At 37.0% G+C, this 15900-nt stretch overlaps 5 protein-coding genes across 8 annotated transcripts; all 5 read left to right on the top strand.

Moving 5' to 3' along the window:
* On the top strand, positions 1070-3943 carry LOC104739920 (putative pentatricopeptide repeat-containing protein At1g12700, mitochondrial). Its single transcript, XM_010460398.2, has 2 exons — positions 1070-3034; positions 3136-3943. Exon 1 carries the CDS (start codon positions 1152-1154, stop codon positions 2961-2963), a length of 1812 nt encoding a protein of 603 aa, XP_010458700.1. The 5' UTR covers positions 1070-1151; the 3' UTR covers positions 2964-3034; positions 3136-3943.
* On the top strand, positions 4348-5319 carry LOC109128642 (pentatricopeptide repeat-containing protein At1g12300, mitochondrial-like). The gene has a single exon (XM_019235441.1). It carries the CDS (start codon positions 4348-4350, stop codon positions 5317-5319), a length of 972 nt encoding a protein of 323 aa, XP_019090986.1.
* Positions 5264-6529, top strand: LOC104739921 (pentatricopeptide repeat-containing protein At1g12620-like). The gene has a single exon (XM_019235284.1). The coding sequence runs from the start codon at positions 5360-5362 to the stop codon at positions 5990-5992; it is 633 nt and encodes a 210-aa protein (XP_019090829.1). The 5' UTR covers positions 5264-5359; the 3' UTR covers positions 5993-6529.
* On the top strand, positions 10386-13375 carry LOC104739919 (serine/threonine-protein kinase PEPKR2-like). Of its 4 annotated transcripts, XM_019235231.1 has the most exons (5): positions 10386-10602; positions 10714-10774; positions 10956-11796; positions 12309-12605; positions 12749-13375. In XM_019235231.1, exons 3-5 carry the CDS (start codon positions 11034-11036, stop codon positions 13108-13110), a joined length of 1422 nt encoding a protein of 473 aa, XP_019090776.1. In that variant the 5' UTR covers positions 10386-10602; positions 10714-10774; positions 10956-11033; the 3' UTR covers positions 13111-13375. The 4 variants fall into 4 exon arrangements, with proteins under 4 accessions (XP_019090776.1, XP_010458699.1, XP_019090775.1 ...); XM_010460397.2 differs by lacking the exon at positions 10714-10774; XM_019235230.1 differs by lacking the exon at positions 10714-10774 and having other exon boundaries at positions 10386-10631.
* LOC104743271 (pentatricopeptide repeat-containing protein At1g12775, mitochondrial-like) lies at positions 13949-15541 on the top strand. The gene is made up of 3 exons (XM_010464373.2): positions 13949-14642; positions 14706-14771; positions 14868-15541. Exons 1-3 carry the CDS (start codon positions 13949-13951, stop codon positions 15539-15541), a joined length of 1434 nt encoding a protein of 477 aa, XP_010462675.2.

Raw genomic sequence — 15900 nt, 5'->3', positions numbered from 1 at the left:
GATAGTTTCAACTGTATGAGTAAATCTCGTTAGACCACCTTGAAACGATTCATGGAAAACAATTAGAAACAAAAAAGTATAGCCTGAAGTGCTCGAACTTGGCCAATACAAACAACACAAGACAGCTAATTAAATCTCTAACACGACAATACAATGCACTCATGTATGAAGCCAGACTCTCATCGGATATCTATATATATATATATCTCCATCAATTTTTCGTTTTCCAACTCACTGATCAAGATACCATTAGACTGACATATTCGGTAATTGAATAAGTTATGTACAGTGGAAAGCTAAAGAAAGAGAATAATATTACAAGGGACAAAAAAAAATATCTATCGTTAAAAGCTATTTATGATACTTAACCGTCAGCTTCTTTATCGACATTGTCATATACTATAGGACAAAAGCGGCTCGAGTGATCAGTTTTCTCATCGGCTTGTTCCGTCGTAGGCGATGGTAAGAGATCAGCCATCGCCGCCGTTATCGTCATGGGGGCAGAGACGAAGAACTAAAAAGAAGGTTTTCTTCAAGTTTGTTTGAGCTTTTTGCTTGCAAAGCAAGAAGACCAAAGAGAGGAAAGGAAATGTACTCTATATACAAGATAAATTTTAAATATACACTAAAAAGCGCATATAAAATTTAAATTTCCAAAAAAAAACGTAAAATATCTTATAGAAGGGATGAAAATATCCATGACGTTAATATATATGTGTAATCGAAACATACATGTCGTTAACACGAGAGGGCAATTAATTAATGTAAATATGCAATGAAAATTAACTAATGATACGGTATTTACAACTTATTTTGTTTAGTTACGTTAAGAATGATTAATTTCTTACAAAGCTAACAAAGTCAGATCTTATTTACTTAAATAACATTTTTGATTTAGGAGGTACGTGGAAGCTAAAAGTATCAAAATTAGTTGTTAGAGAAGTGACAGAAGAGGGGACTCAAAAGTCAAAACATAGTAAAACAAAAAACCAGAGCACTTCCGGTATTTGATTTATACCGTGTGAAATAAAACCGATTATTGATAAAGGATTATTATTGAACCGGGTTTTCTTTCTTCTCCCAAAGCTCGCTCGTTCGTCTCCGTGGAGGTCTACAGAGCAAAAACACGAACAAACTCAGCTGAAGAAACGATGATGAGAAGGAGATCGATTGCTTTAAATTTGAAAGCTTTGAGATTGGTTCAGCCTCATCTCTTGGAGACAGGTACTCTTAGAACTGATTTGCTCTATAGCCTTTCTGGGTTCTTCTTATCTAGCTTCGACCGAGACTTTTCTGATGTTAGCAATAGGAAAGTCTGTTTCAGAGAGAGATTGAGAAGTGGGATTGTTGATATTAAGGAAGATGATGCTGTTGATCTGTTTCAAGAAATGGTTGGGTCTCGTCCTCGTCCTACTCTAGTTGATTTCAGTAGGTTGTTTAGCGCCGTTGCAAGAACAAAACAGTTCAGTCTCGTTTTAGATTTCTGCAAGCAGATGGAATTGAGTGGGATTGCACATAACATCTACACTTTGAACATTATGATCAATTGCTTCTGCCGGTGTTGTGAATCTTGTTTTGCTTATTCTGTGTTGGGGAAAGTTATGAAGCTTGGGTATGTGCCTGACACTACCACGTTTAACACTCTTGTCAATGGACTCTGTCTCGAGGGTAAAGTGTCTGAAGCTGTGGGTTTAGTTGATAAGATGGTGGAGAACGGATGTCAACCCGATGTGATTACTTATAATTCAATTGTGAATGGAATATGTAAATCAGGAGATACTTCTTTGGCCTTGGATTTGCTCAGAAAGATGGGAGAAAGAAATGTTAAGGCTGATGTGTTTACTTATAGTACAATCATTGATAGTCTTTGTAGAGATGGTTCCATGGAAGCTGCCATTAACCTTTTCAATGAAATGGAACTGAAAGGTATCAGATCTAGTGTTGTTACGTATAATTCTCTTGTTGGTGGTCTTTGTAAAGCTGGTAAATGGAAAGAAGGTACACAGTTGCTGAAGGATATGTTGAGTAGGAAAATCACTCCTAATGTCATCACTTTCAATGTGTTGATTGATGTTTTTGTCAAAGAAGGGAGGCTTCAGGAGGCTAACGAATTGCACAAGGAGATGATCGCAAGAGGCATATCTCCTAATACTATTACTTATAACTCCTTGGTAGATGGGTTTTGCATGCAGAACCGCCTTAGCGAGGCTAAGCATATGTTGGATCTTATGGTTCGGAATAATTGCAGTCCTGATATCGTGACTTTTACAAGTCTCATAAAAGGATATTGCAAGGTGAAAAGGGTTGAAGATGGTATGAAACTCTTCCGCAAGATTTCTAAGAGAGGCTTGGTTGCCAATACGGTTACTTACAGCATTCTTGTCCAAGGGTTTTGTCAATCCGGGAAACTAAAGATCGCAGAGGAACTTTTCCAAGAAATGGTTTCACGCGGTGTTCGTCCTGATGTTATGACATATGGTATTTTGCTTGATGGTTTGTGTGACAATGGGAAGCTTAAACAGGCGTTGGAAATTTTTGAGGATTTGCAAAAGAGTAAGATGGATCTTGATATTGTTATGTATACAATCATCATTGAGGGGATGTGCAAGGGTGGAAAAGTGGAAGATGCATGGCATTTATTCTGTAGCCTACCTTGTAAAGGGTTGAAGCCTAATGTTAGGACATACACCGTGATGATTTCAGGATTATGTAAGAAAGGGTCACTGCCTGAAGCAAACATCTTGCTTAGAAAAATGGAGGAAGATGGGAATGCGCCAGATGATTGTACATACAACACACTGATCCGGGCACATCTCCGAGATGGTGACTTAGGTGCATCAGCTAAACTTATTGAAGAAATGAAGAGTTGTGGGTTTGCAGCAGATACTTCCACTGTTAAGATGGTTATTGATATGTTAACGAGTGGTGAATTGGACAAAAGCTTTCTAGATATGCTTTCTTAGTGGTTTGGTGTTTTTCCATTTGCCTTTTTTTTTTGGCTTGGTTAACACCAAAATATTTTTGCTTAGCAAAGGTTAGTTATTATATGTGCCAATATTTTATCTACTAAACAGGTTCTTAAACTGATTGATCACTAAAACTCAGAAACATTCTTCTGTGTCATTGTGTTGGCAGGTTCATAGAGCCGACGAGATCTCCAGGAGTTAAGCGTTTGAGACTACAAGTGTGGCTAGATAAGAAGAACCTAATGAAAGAGCTGCAGCTCTTAGATAATTTAGAGTTCATAAGCATAACTTTCTCGTCAAGTTTGGTTGGGGAGCATCAATTGGTATACGATCCCAGAGTAGGGAGATGTATTCAACACATTTCTATTAGGGAGCATCCTGGAGAATCGGTAAGAGTATTAGTTTTGGCAGCTACAAGTAAGTAATGTCTGTAGCATGTGGATAGAGAATTGCGGAATGATGGAGATAAAAATAGAGAAGACATCATGTTTCTTAAACCTCTCTAGCTAGTGTGGTAATAGACGGGTGAGATAGTGTAAAGGAATTGACGTGGCTCCTGCTCGCTCCAAACCTAGTTTATCTTGGCGTTCTTAATTCAAAGAGAAAGCTGCGAGCTATATGGAGCCAGTTTTCAACGTCTGATACTCATAGACAGTTGTCCGAAGCTGAGAAAGCTTCCACTGGATGTCTGGATTCTAAAAGCGTCAGTAAGACTGAAGAATTGGTCATAGAATACTCTGAGGAAGAATGGACAGAAAGAGTTGAATGGGAGGAAGATGCCACATGACACCGTTTCTTATCTTCCTCTTTTTGATTGTTGGTTGACGTAATGATTTAGTAAAATTTAGTAAAACTCAAAATTGTGTGTTTCTATTGTCTTTCAGTTTTAATGTCTCAACTCTCAAGTAAGTTATCAAAAACATATTTGTACTACAGTCTACAGTCGCAACATTTGAAATCAACAATTAATTTACACAGTATGCCATTAATCTGAGTGGAACCCAAGGTAACATTTGCAATACCTTGGGTAAAACAACACTCAAACCACTAAACAATTCTCAGAACACTTGCAATAAGATACAAGAAAATCAAATTCACAAGAGCAAGCAACCTTGCTCTAACGAGGAGTATTCGACTTGTCGTTGTGTCAAGTCAATAGTACATTAAGACCCATTTCATTTACCGTGACCGCAAAACTCAGCTAAACCAATTCCGGTATAGCTTTGATTGAGCCGGTTTAATCGATAAGTTTTTTTTGGTTCTCTAAGCTCCGTGTCCCCATTGCCGTCTCTCTCTATAGGGTTTGGCTTTGCAACCAATTCAACCAACACTCATAGACAGAGTGAGTTTTAAAAAGGAACCAACGATTCATCTTGAGATGATGATATGGAGATGGAGTTCTAAAAAAGCTTCGAAATTTGTTCAGCCTCGCTTCCTGGAGACAGGTACGCTGAGAAATGCTTCACTTCACCATTGCTCCGAACGAGACTATTCTGGTTTCAGCGATAGGAATCTGTCTTACAGAGAGAGATTGAGAAGTGGGCTTGCTGATATCAAGGCAGAGGATGCTGTTGATCTCTTTCAACCCATGATTAGGTCTCGTCCTCTTCCCACTGTCATTGATTTCAATAGATTGTTTAGTGCCGTTGCCAGAACAAAGCAGTATGATCTCGTTCTAGCTCTCTCCAAGCAGATGGAGCTGATTGGGATTGCGTATGACTTGTACTCTCTCAATATTGTCATCAATTGTTTCTGTCGGCGTGGTAGAGTTTGTTTCGCTTATTCTGTTTTGGGGAAGATCCTGAAACTTGGGTATGAGCCTAGCACTATCACGTTTAACACTCTACTTAATGGGTTATGTCTCGAGGGCCGAGTCTCCCAAGCCGTGGGATTAGTTGATCGAATGGTGGAAATGAGACAGACACCCGATCTCATTACCATTAACACTCTGGTTAATGGACTTTGTCTCAAAGGTAAAGTGTCTGAAACTGTGGTTTTGATAGATCGAATGATTGAAAATGGCTGTCAACCCAATGAAGTTACCTTTGGACCGGTTTTAAATGTAATGTGCAAGTCCGGGAAAACTGCCTTGGCAATGGAGTTGCTCAGAAAGATGGAAGAAAGAAAGATCAAGCTTAATGTAGTCCATTACAGTATCATCATCGATGGTCTTTGTAAAGACGAAAACCTCGACGATGCACTCAACCTTTTCAACGAAATGGAAGTGAAAGGTTTTAAAGCAGATGTTATTACCTACACCACTCTCATTAGAGGCTTTTGTAATGATGGTAGATGGGATGATGGTGCGCAGTTGCTCAGGGATATGATCACAAGGAATAAATGGATATTGTAAGGCTAAGCGGGTCGATGATGGTTTTGAACTTTTCCGCACAATGTCTATGAGAGGGGTGGTTGCTAATACAGTTACGTATAGCACTCTAATCCAAGGGTTTTGTCAATCGGGAAAACTTGAGGTTGCTAAAGAACTCTTCCAAACGATGGTTTCTCGTCGTGTTCCTCCTAATATTGTGACTTACAAAATTTTGCTGGATGGATTGTGTGACAATGGGGAAATAGAAAAAGCATTGGAAATTTTTGAAAAAATGCAGAAGAGTGAGATGAAGCTTGATATAGGTATCTATAACATCATTATTCACGGGATGTGCAATGCTAGTAAGGTGGATGATGCTTGGGATTTATTCTGTAGTCTACCAGTTAGAGGAGTGAAGCCCGATGTTAAGACATACAACATAATGATTGGAGGACTGTGTAAGAAAGGCTCACTGTCTGAAGCGGACCTGTTGTTTAGAAAAATGGAAGAAGAGGATGAGCATGAGCCAGATGGTTGTACATACAACACACTAATCCGAGCACATCTCCGAGGTAGTGACATAAATACATCAGCTGAATTCATCGAAGAAATGAAAAGGGGAGGGTTCGCTGCTGATGCGTCCACTATAAAGATGGTTATCGACATGTTATCGGATGGTAGATTAAAGAAAAGCTTTTTGGATATGCTTTCTTAGAATGTTTTCATCTTAGAAAGAGTTGGTCATAGAATACTCTTGAGGAAGAATGGATAGAAAGAGTTGAATGGGAGAAAGATGCCACGCGACACCGTTTCTTGCCTTCTTGTAGGCTGCGTTGAGGAGCCATAGGAGTCCATTGTGTTTTCTATCTTCTTCTTTTAGTCGAGCACTTGCAGTTAAGATACAAGAAAATCAAATTCACAAGAGCAACCTTTCTCTCTAACGAGGAGCATTTGACTTGTCTTTAAAACTCAGCTAAACCAATTCCGGTATAGCTTTGATTGAGACGGTAGATTGAACAAAAGCTTTTTGGATAGGCTTTCGTGAATGTTTGATATTATATATGAGTGTTAAAAGTCCCGAAATAGTGTTTTATGTGGCTTTTTTGGTTTTTTTTTTTTAATTCAAGCCAGCTTTATTTTTTTTTGTTTTCACCGCCTGATTGTCTTGTTTCTTGTTAGGTTCGTATTTTTGTCCAATTAGGGAATGTATCGGTGGTTTGTTTCTTTTTTTTAAATCCATGTTGGACTGGAATGAGAGAGCATTGAAATATCAATCTTCTTGTGTTGCTATGATTTGTTCTGTTTTAGGACATCAAGTAAGTCAAGTCCATAATATAAAAGCATGTCAACAATAGAAGTTTCTCTTTCATTGAAAGCCAACATCAGAAGGGTATCTATGAGCAATCCGTCTACCTTAGTTAGATTAGAAGGTTTTATGATACTTCTTGTCCAGTGATCACAACTAAATTGTGAAATTTTAAACCATATATTATACGTGATGGAAATATTTTGTCCGACAATGTACCGGTTAAGGCAGATATATAGCAGTGTTGTATATCACATAATCTCTCTCTAATTGTATGTTGGTTAACTTATATATATCATCTCTAACGAAGATCTGCATGATTTGGGATTTAGCTTTTTGTGTGATACAATCTCTCTAATTGTATGTTGGTTATATATATATATATATATATATATCTAACAAATTAAATGAAAATTTTATTTAAAACTAAATTCTGGAGTTATATTTAAGAAACTGAAAAGCTAACATGAAGAAGATGTCTATTTTAATTATATCTATCAAAAAGTTAGCCAAACTGCAATTCTTGATAAAAATAAATGTTAGTGTTCCGTTTAATTGAGAAGCTTAAGTATGAATATATCTAAATACTTAGGTTTTTTTTATTGAATGTAAAATTTCTCCAACCAAAAAACTTTTTGTTACAAAATATGTATCCTTAGATCAAACTTTTCATTTGAAATGTATTTTTTGAAGTTTTAAACAAGAATTGTAGAATGTTTAAATCTTTCAAAAAATAGTTTATGCATGTATCTAATAATTCAATTACAAAACGAGAAAACCTATGTGAAGTATTGAAAAAATCAATGTCAAATTATATTTTTCAAGATTTCTCAAATTTTTAAAAAACAAAGATAAATTCTATACCAAAAAAATAAATTAGTAGCAAAATTGTTTAAAAACCAGTAAACCATAAGTCCGCGCGCAGAGCGTGGATATTCATCACTGTTAAAGAAAGAAAGGACAAAAGTTTTAATGTCTCAACTCTCAAATTATCAAAAACATATTTCTACTAGAGTTGTAAACTCTCATAACCAGAGCCGTGCCATAACGAGAGAAAAAGAATCATTCCCTTGTGGCATCCAATTTGAAAAATTATTTAAAGCATATATATCTTAGTTGGATTGCATAGTTTATTTCTAATAAAATTATTTTAAAATCAGATATATGTTTACAATTTATACTTGCTCTAACGATGAGTATTTGACTTGTCTAGGGATGGACATTTAAATCAAATCGAACCAAACCAAACATAATCTTCCAAACTCAAACCGACTCAATCTTACTCTCCAACCATTTAGTTATGTTTCTTCTCAATCCAAATGATTTGTTTCGATTCGGTTTAATATCGAACCGAACCAATAACCAATGTATTTCTTAAATTAATTAATAATATTGTTAAAATTATAAATATGTGATCTTATCTATTATCACTTGCATTTGGTTTCTATTTTACTTTATTTTAACGTTTCTAATAAAATTAACTAAATATTAATATAAATTTAATTATATAGAATATTAGGTATTAATCGATAAGTTCTTTTGGTCTCTAAGCTCCGTGTCCCATTGCCGTCTCTATATGAATTAATATAGTTTCCTTTATCTATTTTTTCTTGTAGAACTGGTAACTTAAAATAAGAATTAATTTTATTGTATGTTTTATTGAAAACCCCAAGCTTGCTTTCTATAATAAGATGTTTTGTATTTTCCAATTTCTAGTCATTAACATATATTTACACATTATATGTTAAGACATTTATTTTATTCTATATATATCCAATTTCTATTCATTTTAATATATATATATATATATATATATAAAATAACATTTTGTTTTTGTTATTGAAGTTATTCTCTACAAATAAATTCAAATTTCCATTTAGTTATCTCTACATAAATTCAAGTTTCTTACGTATCTTCTCAATCAATATATATAGGCTTGTTCACCAAGATCATTAGTCCTTAAATTTATTAGGGTTTTACTCGGTACTTTATAAATACGTTTGAATTAGATTTCTTTTGTTTCTAACAGTTTTTGAAGACTAAGTTTTAAAGCTTATAATTCAAGACAGGAGGAGTAACTACGCTCAGGAATCATGGCTTTATCGAAAGATGATGCTGTTCGAATCAATGAGAACGTGGAGATAAGAAAATCTATTACAGAATTGGAGTTAAGAGTTCAAAATCTGACGGCAACAATTCAAGAGATGATCGTACAACAAGATAGCGACCAATATGGTCAAATGACTAGGAAGATCAAGACTGAATATTTTTTCTTTGGATTTACTACAGGTGTAAATGTAGCTATTGTCCTCGTCTTAACGGCAGCCTTTGTGTTAGAGTAATAATATCGATTGTATCGGTACTAGATTAATATCGATTATGGAATGGTGTGCTGGAGTTTTTTTTGCTTTTTTGTTTTTAATTTACATATTATGATCCTCTTTTTCNTTTTTTTTTTTTTTTTTTTTTTTTTGTTAATTTTCATATTATGATCCTCTTTTTCGATAAAAACATTATGATGCTTAGTTGATTTTTTTTTTTTCACTGAAAGGATTATATTAATTGAAATTAGAGTTCCGAAAAGTTACAAATTACAAGATAAAAAATGAGAATAAAATTACAGAGACATAATGATCTTTCCATAACCTACAACTAGAAGAGGAAAGGATTTTACCGATACATTGTTTAAACCAAAAACATTTTGTCTCGAGACTGATTGAACTTTCGAAGGACCATAGGGACTTCCCGCATACCAATTGGTATTCACGGTCTTCAACACAAATGGCCATACAAGAGAATGAAACTTGGCTTTCTCCGCATAAGATGCATCTTTCTCTATAAGTGCTTTGTCAAGGGTTTCCCTGGATGTAACTGTAAGAAAAACTAGACCCACCCACTTGAATCTTTCAACGCCACAGAGAACAAGTAATTAAACTAGGACAAGCCTTAATTCTAAATGTTCTAAACCAAACACTAACCAAAGCTCAATCCCCTAACTAACAAAGAAATATAGTCGAAGATGAGAAACTTAGCCCAAAGAAGGGAAACTACAGCCTATAAAAGGAATCTACATAACCTAAGCAACTGATGATACTAGATCTTAAGCGGCTACAATCTGATCAGAGTAACCAGGGGATCCAAGGTGGAAGACAGTAGAAACGAACAAGGTACCGAGAAAAATGAAGAGTCGAGATCCAATGATGCAAAAATTTGCTGAAGAAGGAAGAGGGAAGAGCCGTCGCAAGAAGAAAACGGGAGCCTCCAAAATCGCGTATACTCAACAAAGAGAATCAACCAAGCAATAATCCCCTCCGTGAATCGCGACCCCAAACAACACCCCGAATAAACCAGCAACCATCAAATCCTATGATGCTTAGTTGATAGGACTTTTAATTTTACTTTAAATTTATGGTCCCGATAAAATTATGCTTTATATAGTGGATGTTTGAAAACTGCTCGTATTGAAAGTATAATCGTCAGCTAAGCTTGCCCTATAAGGCCAATCAAGATTATGAGAAATTATGTTATTAAATCGAATCCTTTCTTCACATCAAACCAGATCCGATCCTAATGTATCCTCTTTATTTTGTTGTAATAGTATATCAAAAACAAGCCGATAGAAGTAACAAACTGAAATAAAATAATTTGTCAAAATAACAGAGACAGGTCAAAATCGAGAAGGAGAAGAAGGTTAATGATAAACCGGTTATATCACACGACCGACATTGTACCGGTTTAGGGAGATTATATTAGCACCACTGTTGTATATCACACAAATCTCTCTCTAATTGTATGTTGGTTATATACTTATATCATCTCTAAACGAAGATCTGCATGATTTTATTTGATTTGGGATTTATAGCTTTTTGTGTTGTTTTGTTTCCCCAAATATCGGCTTCATCGAGATTGCTCTAGGGTTTCTCCGCTTCGATCTTGGCTAAGCTGTTATAACAATCTTTGATTCTTCGATTCTCTGTAAAGCTTAGTATATTCCTCCTCTCTGATTCAATTGTTCGCCGGTAATTTCGCAATCGTTTCGCTTCATTAGGTTCTCCATCTGTTCTGATCGGCTTCGTCATCTTACCCTAATTTAGCTGAGTTTGATCCTATTTCTGTACCTTTGATTAAAGGGATTGAGTTTTGGGTTTTGCTGTTTCGATCTAGCATTCTTCTTCTTCTTCTTTATTCCGGGTAATGGCTTCTGAGTCATTGAAGTTGCGTTTTTTTTTTTGTGTTCTTTTGTTGCTTTCTAGATTGTACTTGTAAAGTTATGTGCAATGGATGGGGTAAACATTTTGTAAATGTATACATTTGTGTTGCTTTGTGGCGTTGTAGTTGTTTGGTTTTGATTGTACTTGTTCTGATTTTGCAGGAGGAGGAGGAGACCTGTTATTTTTTTTCTTATGTAAGTGATTTTTGATACTGGTTATAATATCTGTGGCTGGTTTTGATGAGGAAGAAGCGGAAAGGTAGTGAAACTGAGGGTTGGGAGAATTTACCAGAGGATCTGTTATGTTCAACTGCTTCACGATCATCCAACTTCAGGTCGCATTTCTCATTAGAGGGTTACGCTAGACTCAAGAAGCGTTGCAAGGAGAATGATGATGAAGCTGTCGAGTCTGTTGTTGGTTCTTTTAAGAGACGGATTGCTGGTGTCGCTACTGCACCTCCTTGTGGTGCCTCTTCTTTGGTTTCGTCAGGAAGAGGTTTGAAGAGGAAGATTGGGTGCATTGATGTTTCCACTCAGACTGGTAGGAAGAATAAAATTGACGACGACTATGTTTTTGGTCGGAATATTGGCAAAGGCAAATTCGGCTCTGTCAGGATCTGTAAGTCTAGGAAGAATGGGACCGAGTTTGCTTGTAAGACTCTCAAGAAGGGGGAGGAGACTGTTCACCGGGAAGTTGAGATTATGCAACACTTATCTGGTCATCCCCGTGTTGTCACATTGCATGCTGTTTATGAAGAGTCGGACTGTTTTCATCTTGTCATGGAGCTGTGTTCAGGGGGACGTTTGATTGATCAGATGGTTAAGGTGGGCAGGTATTCTGAGCAGCGAGCAGCTAATATATTCAAAGACCTCATGCTAGTCATCAGTTATTGCCACGAGATGGGAGTTGTGCACAGAGATATCAAACCAGAGAATATTCTCCTAACTGCTGCAGGGAAGATACAGCTGGCTGATTTCGGCCTCGCCATGAGAATTGCTAAAGGTAAATTATACTCAGACGTTACTGTTTCCCTAGTAATTTGTGTATGCATTTTAAATGCTTCTATACATTGTTTTAGTGACTTGTAGTGTCTGTTAAGCTATAAAGTTCGCATGGCATCAGTGTCTAACAATACTGGTGTGGTAAAAAAATCTATTGATCCCTAAAATCCGATATGTCGGTATGAAATTTAACTTGACTGTCCTGTGTTTGTCTTTTTCTCTAGTAGGTTAAGTTGCAATTGTCTGGGTAATGAGTATACTTTTCTTGACTATACACTAGATGATGAGAGCTAGTCGTCTATGACAAAGGTTGATAGCAGCTGTACATGCTTTACTATCACTTTGAGTCAACTATTCGTTATGTCGTTATTACTGGCAAGTTATGGTTCCTCTTCTCTTCTCTATGGCTTAGCGTTTGACATATTGTACTTGTGATAAGAGTTTGACCTTTTCTCTGTAGCTTAATTGAGCTGTCAAATTTTTGCTTACATGTTTGTTCATTGGTTTGTACAGGTCAAACACTGTCAGGATTGGCAGGAAGTCCTGCTTATGTTGCACCTGAAGTTCTTTCTGAAAATTATTCAGAGAAGGTCGACATTTGGAGTGCAGGTGTCCTCTTATATGCTCTCTTGTCTGGTGTACTCCCTTTTAAGGGAGACTCATTGGATGCCATTTTCGAAGCAATAAAAAACGTGAAGCTTGATTTCAACTCGGGAGTGTGGGAGTCTGTATCCAAACCTGCCCGTGATCTCTTGGCGAGAATGCTAACAAGGGAAGAATCTGCCAGAATCACAGCGGATGAAATACTAAGTAAGCCTTTTAACCTATTCCAGCTTCTTTAATCGTAAATATCCATTTAATGTTCGTCTATGTTTGATACTTGAACCTTGATTTTATTCTGGAATGTGTTAGTAGTGAGGGTAAACTGACTTAATATTCCACTTTTGTTTCAGGGCATCCATGGATACTCTTTTACACAGACCGGACACTCAAGACCATGTGTATTAAGTCAAAGCACAAGAGTCAAGCAGGATCTCCTCAGTGCCTCAAGAATCGCAGTCCCACAAAGAAAACTGACGTAAACAGAACTAACAGAGAAAAGGAGACAACATCTGATTCACCAACTGATTCATTCTCCAACACAGAGGAGGAAGAAGATGAGAGCGGTGTGGTCGATGTGCTTGTTGTTGCAATCTCCAACGTAAGGATCTCAGAACCAAAGAGAAGCAGAGTCTGTAGTCCCACCAATAACCCCATTGAGCAGCAACACTCTTCTAACTTGACCACGACTAATACACTCTGCCGAGCTTTCTGAAAGAAAAAAAACAGCTTCAAACTTTTTAACCCACACATGTACATGGCCATTTGTCTAAGCCACCACAAGCTACGGGTTCTCCACGATCTTAGTGAGTCTTACGTCATAATATCTCTCTAGTAGTTGGATTTCATATGATTCTGCGTTTTTTTCCCTCGTCTGCATTTCTGACGATGACTATGTACAGATCCTGTGAATATATGCTAAACAAATGATTGATCCGGTTTTGGATCGGAGTTGTTATAAAAAAATATATCATGTGTTATTTTGGGTACTTCCATAAAATTTGGAAGAATACAACATCAACTCAAATAATACCAATTGTTACAACAAAGAGTAACAAAACTTAACAATACAATTGTGTAGGAAAAATAAATAAATATTATTTATTACGATTTAAATTAGGAAACAAAAGACGGTTGTTATATAATGCACACAACTGAAGACGCGATTGGAAAACATTTTGAAATAGAAACAGTTTCTTTCTTAGTAGCGCGTCGTCTCTTGTTTCTTGATACATCATCTTTCATTCTTGCGTTCGTTGATCGTCGTTTCTCTTGCACAGATGCAAGCCCACGCGATGTGGAGGTTGAGGACGGCGTTGAAATTGCTTCATCGGCGACGTTCGACGGTTTGTTTCTGCGTACGACGTTCGACGTTCGACGTACGACGTTCGATGTGAAGAGGATTTGATCCTCACCAGTTAGGCGAAGCTCTAGGTTTGTTCGATCGCATGATTGATCTTCGTCCGCTCCCTCCACTGGAGGATTTTACTCAATTAGTGAGTGCTGTCTCCGGAATGAAGCGGTATGATCATGTGATCCGTCTATGCAAGAAGATGGAAATAGCTGGAATTGAACAAGATACCTACATCCTGAATATTCTGATAAATAGTTTCTGCCAGAGTTCGCACTTGCGTTTTGCTTTGTCTACATTGGCCAGAATGGTGAAAGCTGGCCATAAGCCTGATATGTTCACGTTTACCCCGTTGCTCAGGGCTTTTTTTCTTCAGAAAAAATCTTCTGATGCATTAGCTTTTCTTGAGAATATGAAGGCTATGGGTTGCAAACCAAATGTTGTGGCATATAACACTGCCTTTAGTGGTCTGTTTGACAATAAAATGATTCCTCAAGTGGACGTTCTACTGGATCAAATGGATGAAGAGGGTTGTCAACCAAATGCAGTTACTAAATCTGCAATTGTCAGCGGATTCTGCAAGAGTGGTCTTACTGAAACTGCTATAAGGTTTCTTAGAATACTGGAGGAAGACGAAGACAACGACGAAGAGGTCAGTGTTGTCTTGTACAGTCTCATTATCGACTCTCTCTGCCAAAACAAACAACTAGAGGAAGCACGGGAGCTTCTCGATGAAATGGAAACAAAGGGGATAAAACCAAACGTTTTTACTTGCAACTCTGTAATAAGCTGCCATTGTCAGCATAGCAGATGGGATGAAGCCTTAATAGTGCTGAGGGGAATGTTTGAGATGAAGATCACACCAACAGCCACCACGTATAATATTCTGATGGATTGTATGAGACAAGATGGACAATTTCTGTCAGCTGATGCTCTCTACAAATAAATGATCGAAAAAGGTATAGCTCCGGATGCTTCTACCTATACCTCTTTGATCAGTTATTACTGTAAGAAAAGACGCCTAGGTAAAGCGAGGAGTTTCTTTGATTTGATGGAGAAGAAAGGGTGTTTCCCAACTGAGGTGACTTAGAATACTCTGTTAAATGGATATTGCAAGGCAGGAAGACTAGTTGATGCAATGCAACTGTTTCATGAGATGTCGCATCAGAGAGACTTTGCTCCCAACTTAGTCACTTACACTATTTTAATTCAAGGTTGTTGCAAAGCAGGCGATGCAGATAAAGCCCTCGAATTTATTGAGATGAGTAGGGAGATTACTGGAGATCCTTTTTTCTACAATGTATCGTTAGGTTGTCTTTTCACTGCTGGCAAAATCGACCAGGCCTTGGAGATGTTTGAGCTTGTGGAAAAAATGAAAATGAGTAACGATATCATATATACCACGGTTATCAACGGGTTGTACAAGGCTAGTAGAAAGGATGAAGCATGGGATTTTTTTTGTAGCCTCTTGCGAAAAGGAGTGAAGCTCGACGTTAAGGTGTATAATTGCATCATCCACTGGTTGTTGAATCATAAAGACCTGTCTGAAGCAAAGAAATTGGCTGAAAAGATGAAGGAGGATGGGCCTGCGCCTAATGAGGATACATACAATATACAGATTCGGGGATGCCTTAAGTCTAAATTTGAAGCTGAAGTACCTGCCCTCGTCAAGCTCATGAAAGCAGATGGATTTAACCCACAAATCAACACATTTAGATTGGTTTTGAATATGTTTAAACAGGGGAAGTTGGGCCAAAGTTTTCTGGATTCATTTGGCAAAAGCAAATGGGATTGAATCATCAGATGCCTTCACGATTTCATTGGTTGACATATGTTTCTTGTTTCATAGCTTTTTACAGGTTTGACATGCTCTAAGTATTGGTTGTATCTCGTATGAAGTACTGGCTATGTTGCACCTGAAGTTTTTAATCTCTTTCAGTTCCTCACTCATTTGGAAAAGAATATGGTTACATTTAGAAAAGTCCACTACAGAACTTTCATTCAACAAGGTTGGAATAGCGATCATAACTCCTAAATTTCTGAAAACATAAGTTGCAACAACACCATTCTTGGCCATCTTGAGTAATTTATTGCACACAAGTGGCCTTATGTCTGCTAAAGTTAAAAGAAAACCAAAGCAGAGAGCAGATGTAT

Source organism: Camelina sativa, chromosome 14, assembly GCF_000633955.1.
Source record: "Camelina sativa cultivar DH55 chromosome 14, Cs, whole genome shotgun sequence".
NCBI lineage: Eukaryota > Viridiplantae > Streptophyta > Magnoliopsida > Brassicales > Brassicaceae > Camelina > Camelina sativa.
Note: the sequence above shows the minus strand (reverse complement) of the source record. Positions and strands in the feature narration are given on the sequence as shown.

Excerpts from the sequence above, each read along its gene's own strand:
- LOC104739920 (XM_010460398.2), top strand. The coding sequence starts at position 1,152 with ATGATGAGAAGGAGATCGATTGCTTTAAATTTGAAAGCTTTGAGATTG.
- LOC109128642 (XM_019235441.1), top strand. The coding sequence starts at position 4,348 with ATGATATGGAGATGGAGTTCTAAAAAAGCTTCGAAATTTGTTCAGCCT.
- LOC104739921 (XM_019235284.1), top strand. The coding sequence starts at position 5,360 with ATGTCTATGAGAGGGGTGGTTGCTAATACAGTTACGTATAGCACTCTA.
- LOC104739919 (XM_010460397.2), top strand. The coding sequence starts at position 11,034 with ATGAGGAAGAAGCGGAAAGGTAGTGAAACTGAGGGTTGGGAGAATTTA. Across the intron at positions 11,797-12,308 it reads CGCCATGAGAATTGCTAAAG|GTCAAACACTGTCAGGATTG; the intron begins GTAAATTATACT and ends TGGTTTGTACAG. Across the intron at positions 12,606-12,748 it reads CACAGCGGATGAAATACTAA|GGCATCCATGGATACTCTTT; the intron begins GTAAGCCTTTTA and ends CTTTTGTTTCAG.
- LOC104743271 (XM_010464373.2), top strand. The coding sequence starts at position 13,949 with ATGGAAATAGCTGGAATTGAACAAGATACCTACATCCTGAATATTCTG. Across the intron at positions 14,643-14,705 it reads GTATAATATTCTGATGGATT|GTATAGCTCCGGATGCTTCT; the intron begins GTATGAGACAAG and ends TGATCGAAAAAG. Across the intron at positions 14,772-14,867 it reads CTGTAAGAAAAGACGCCTAG|GAAGACTAGTTGATGCAATG; the intron begins GTAAAGCGAGGA and ends ATTGCAAGGCAG.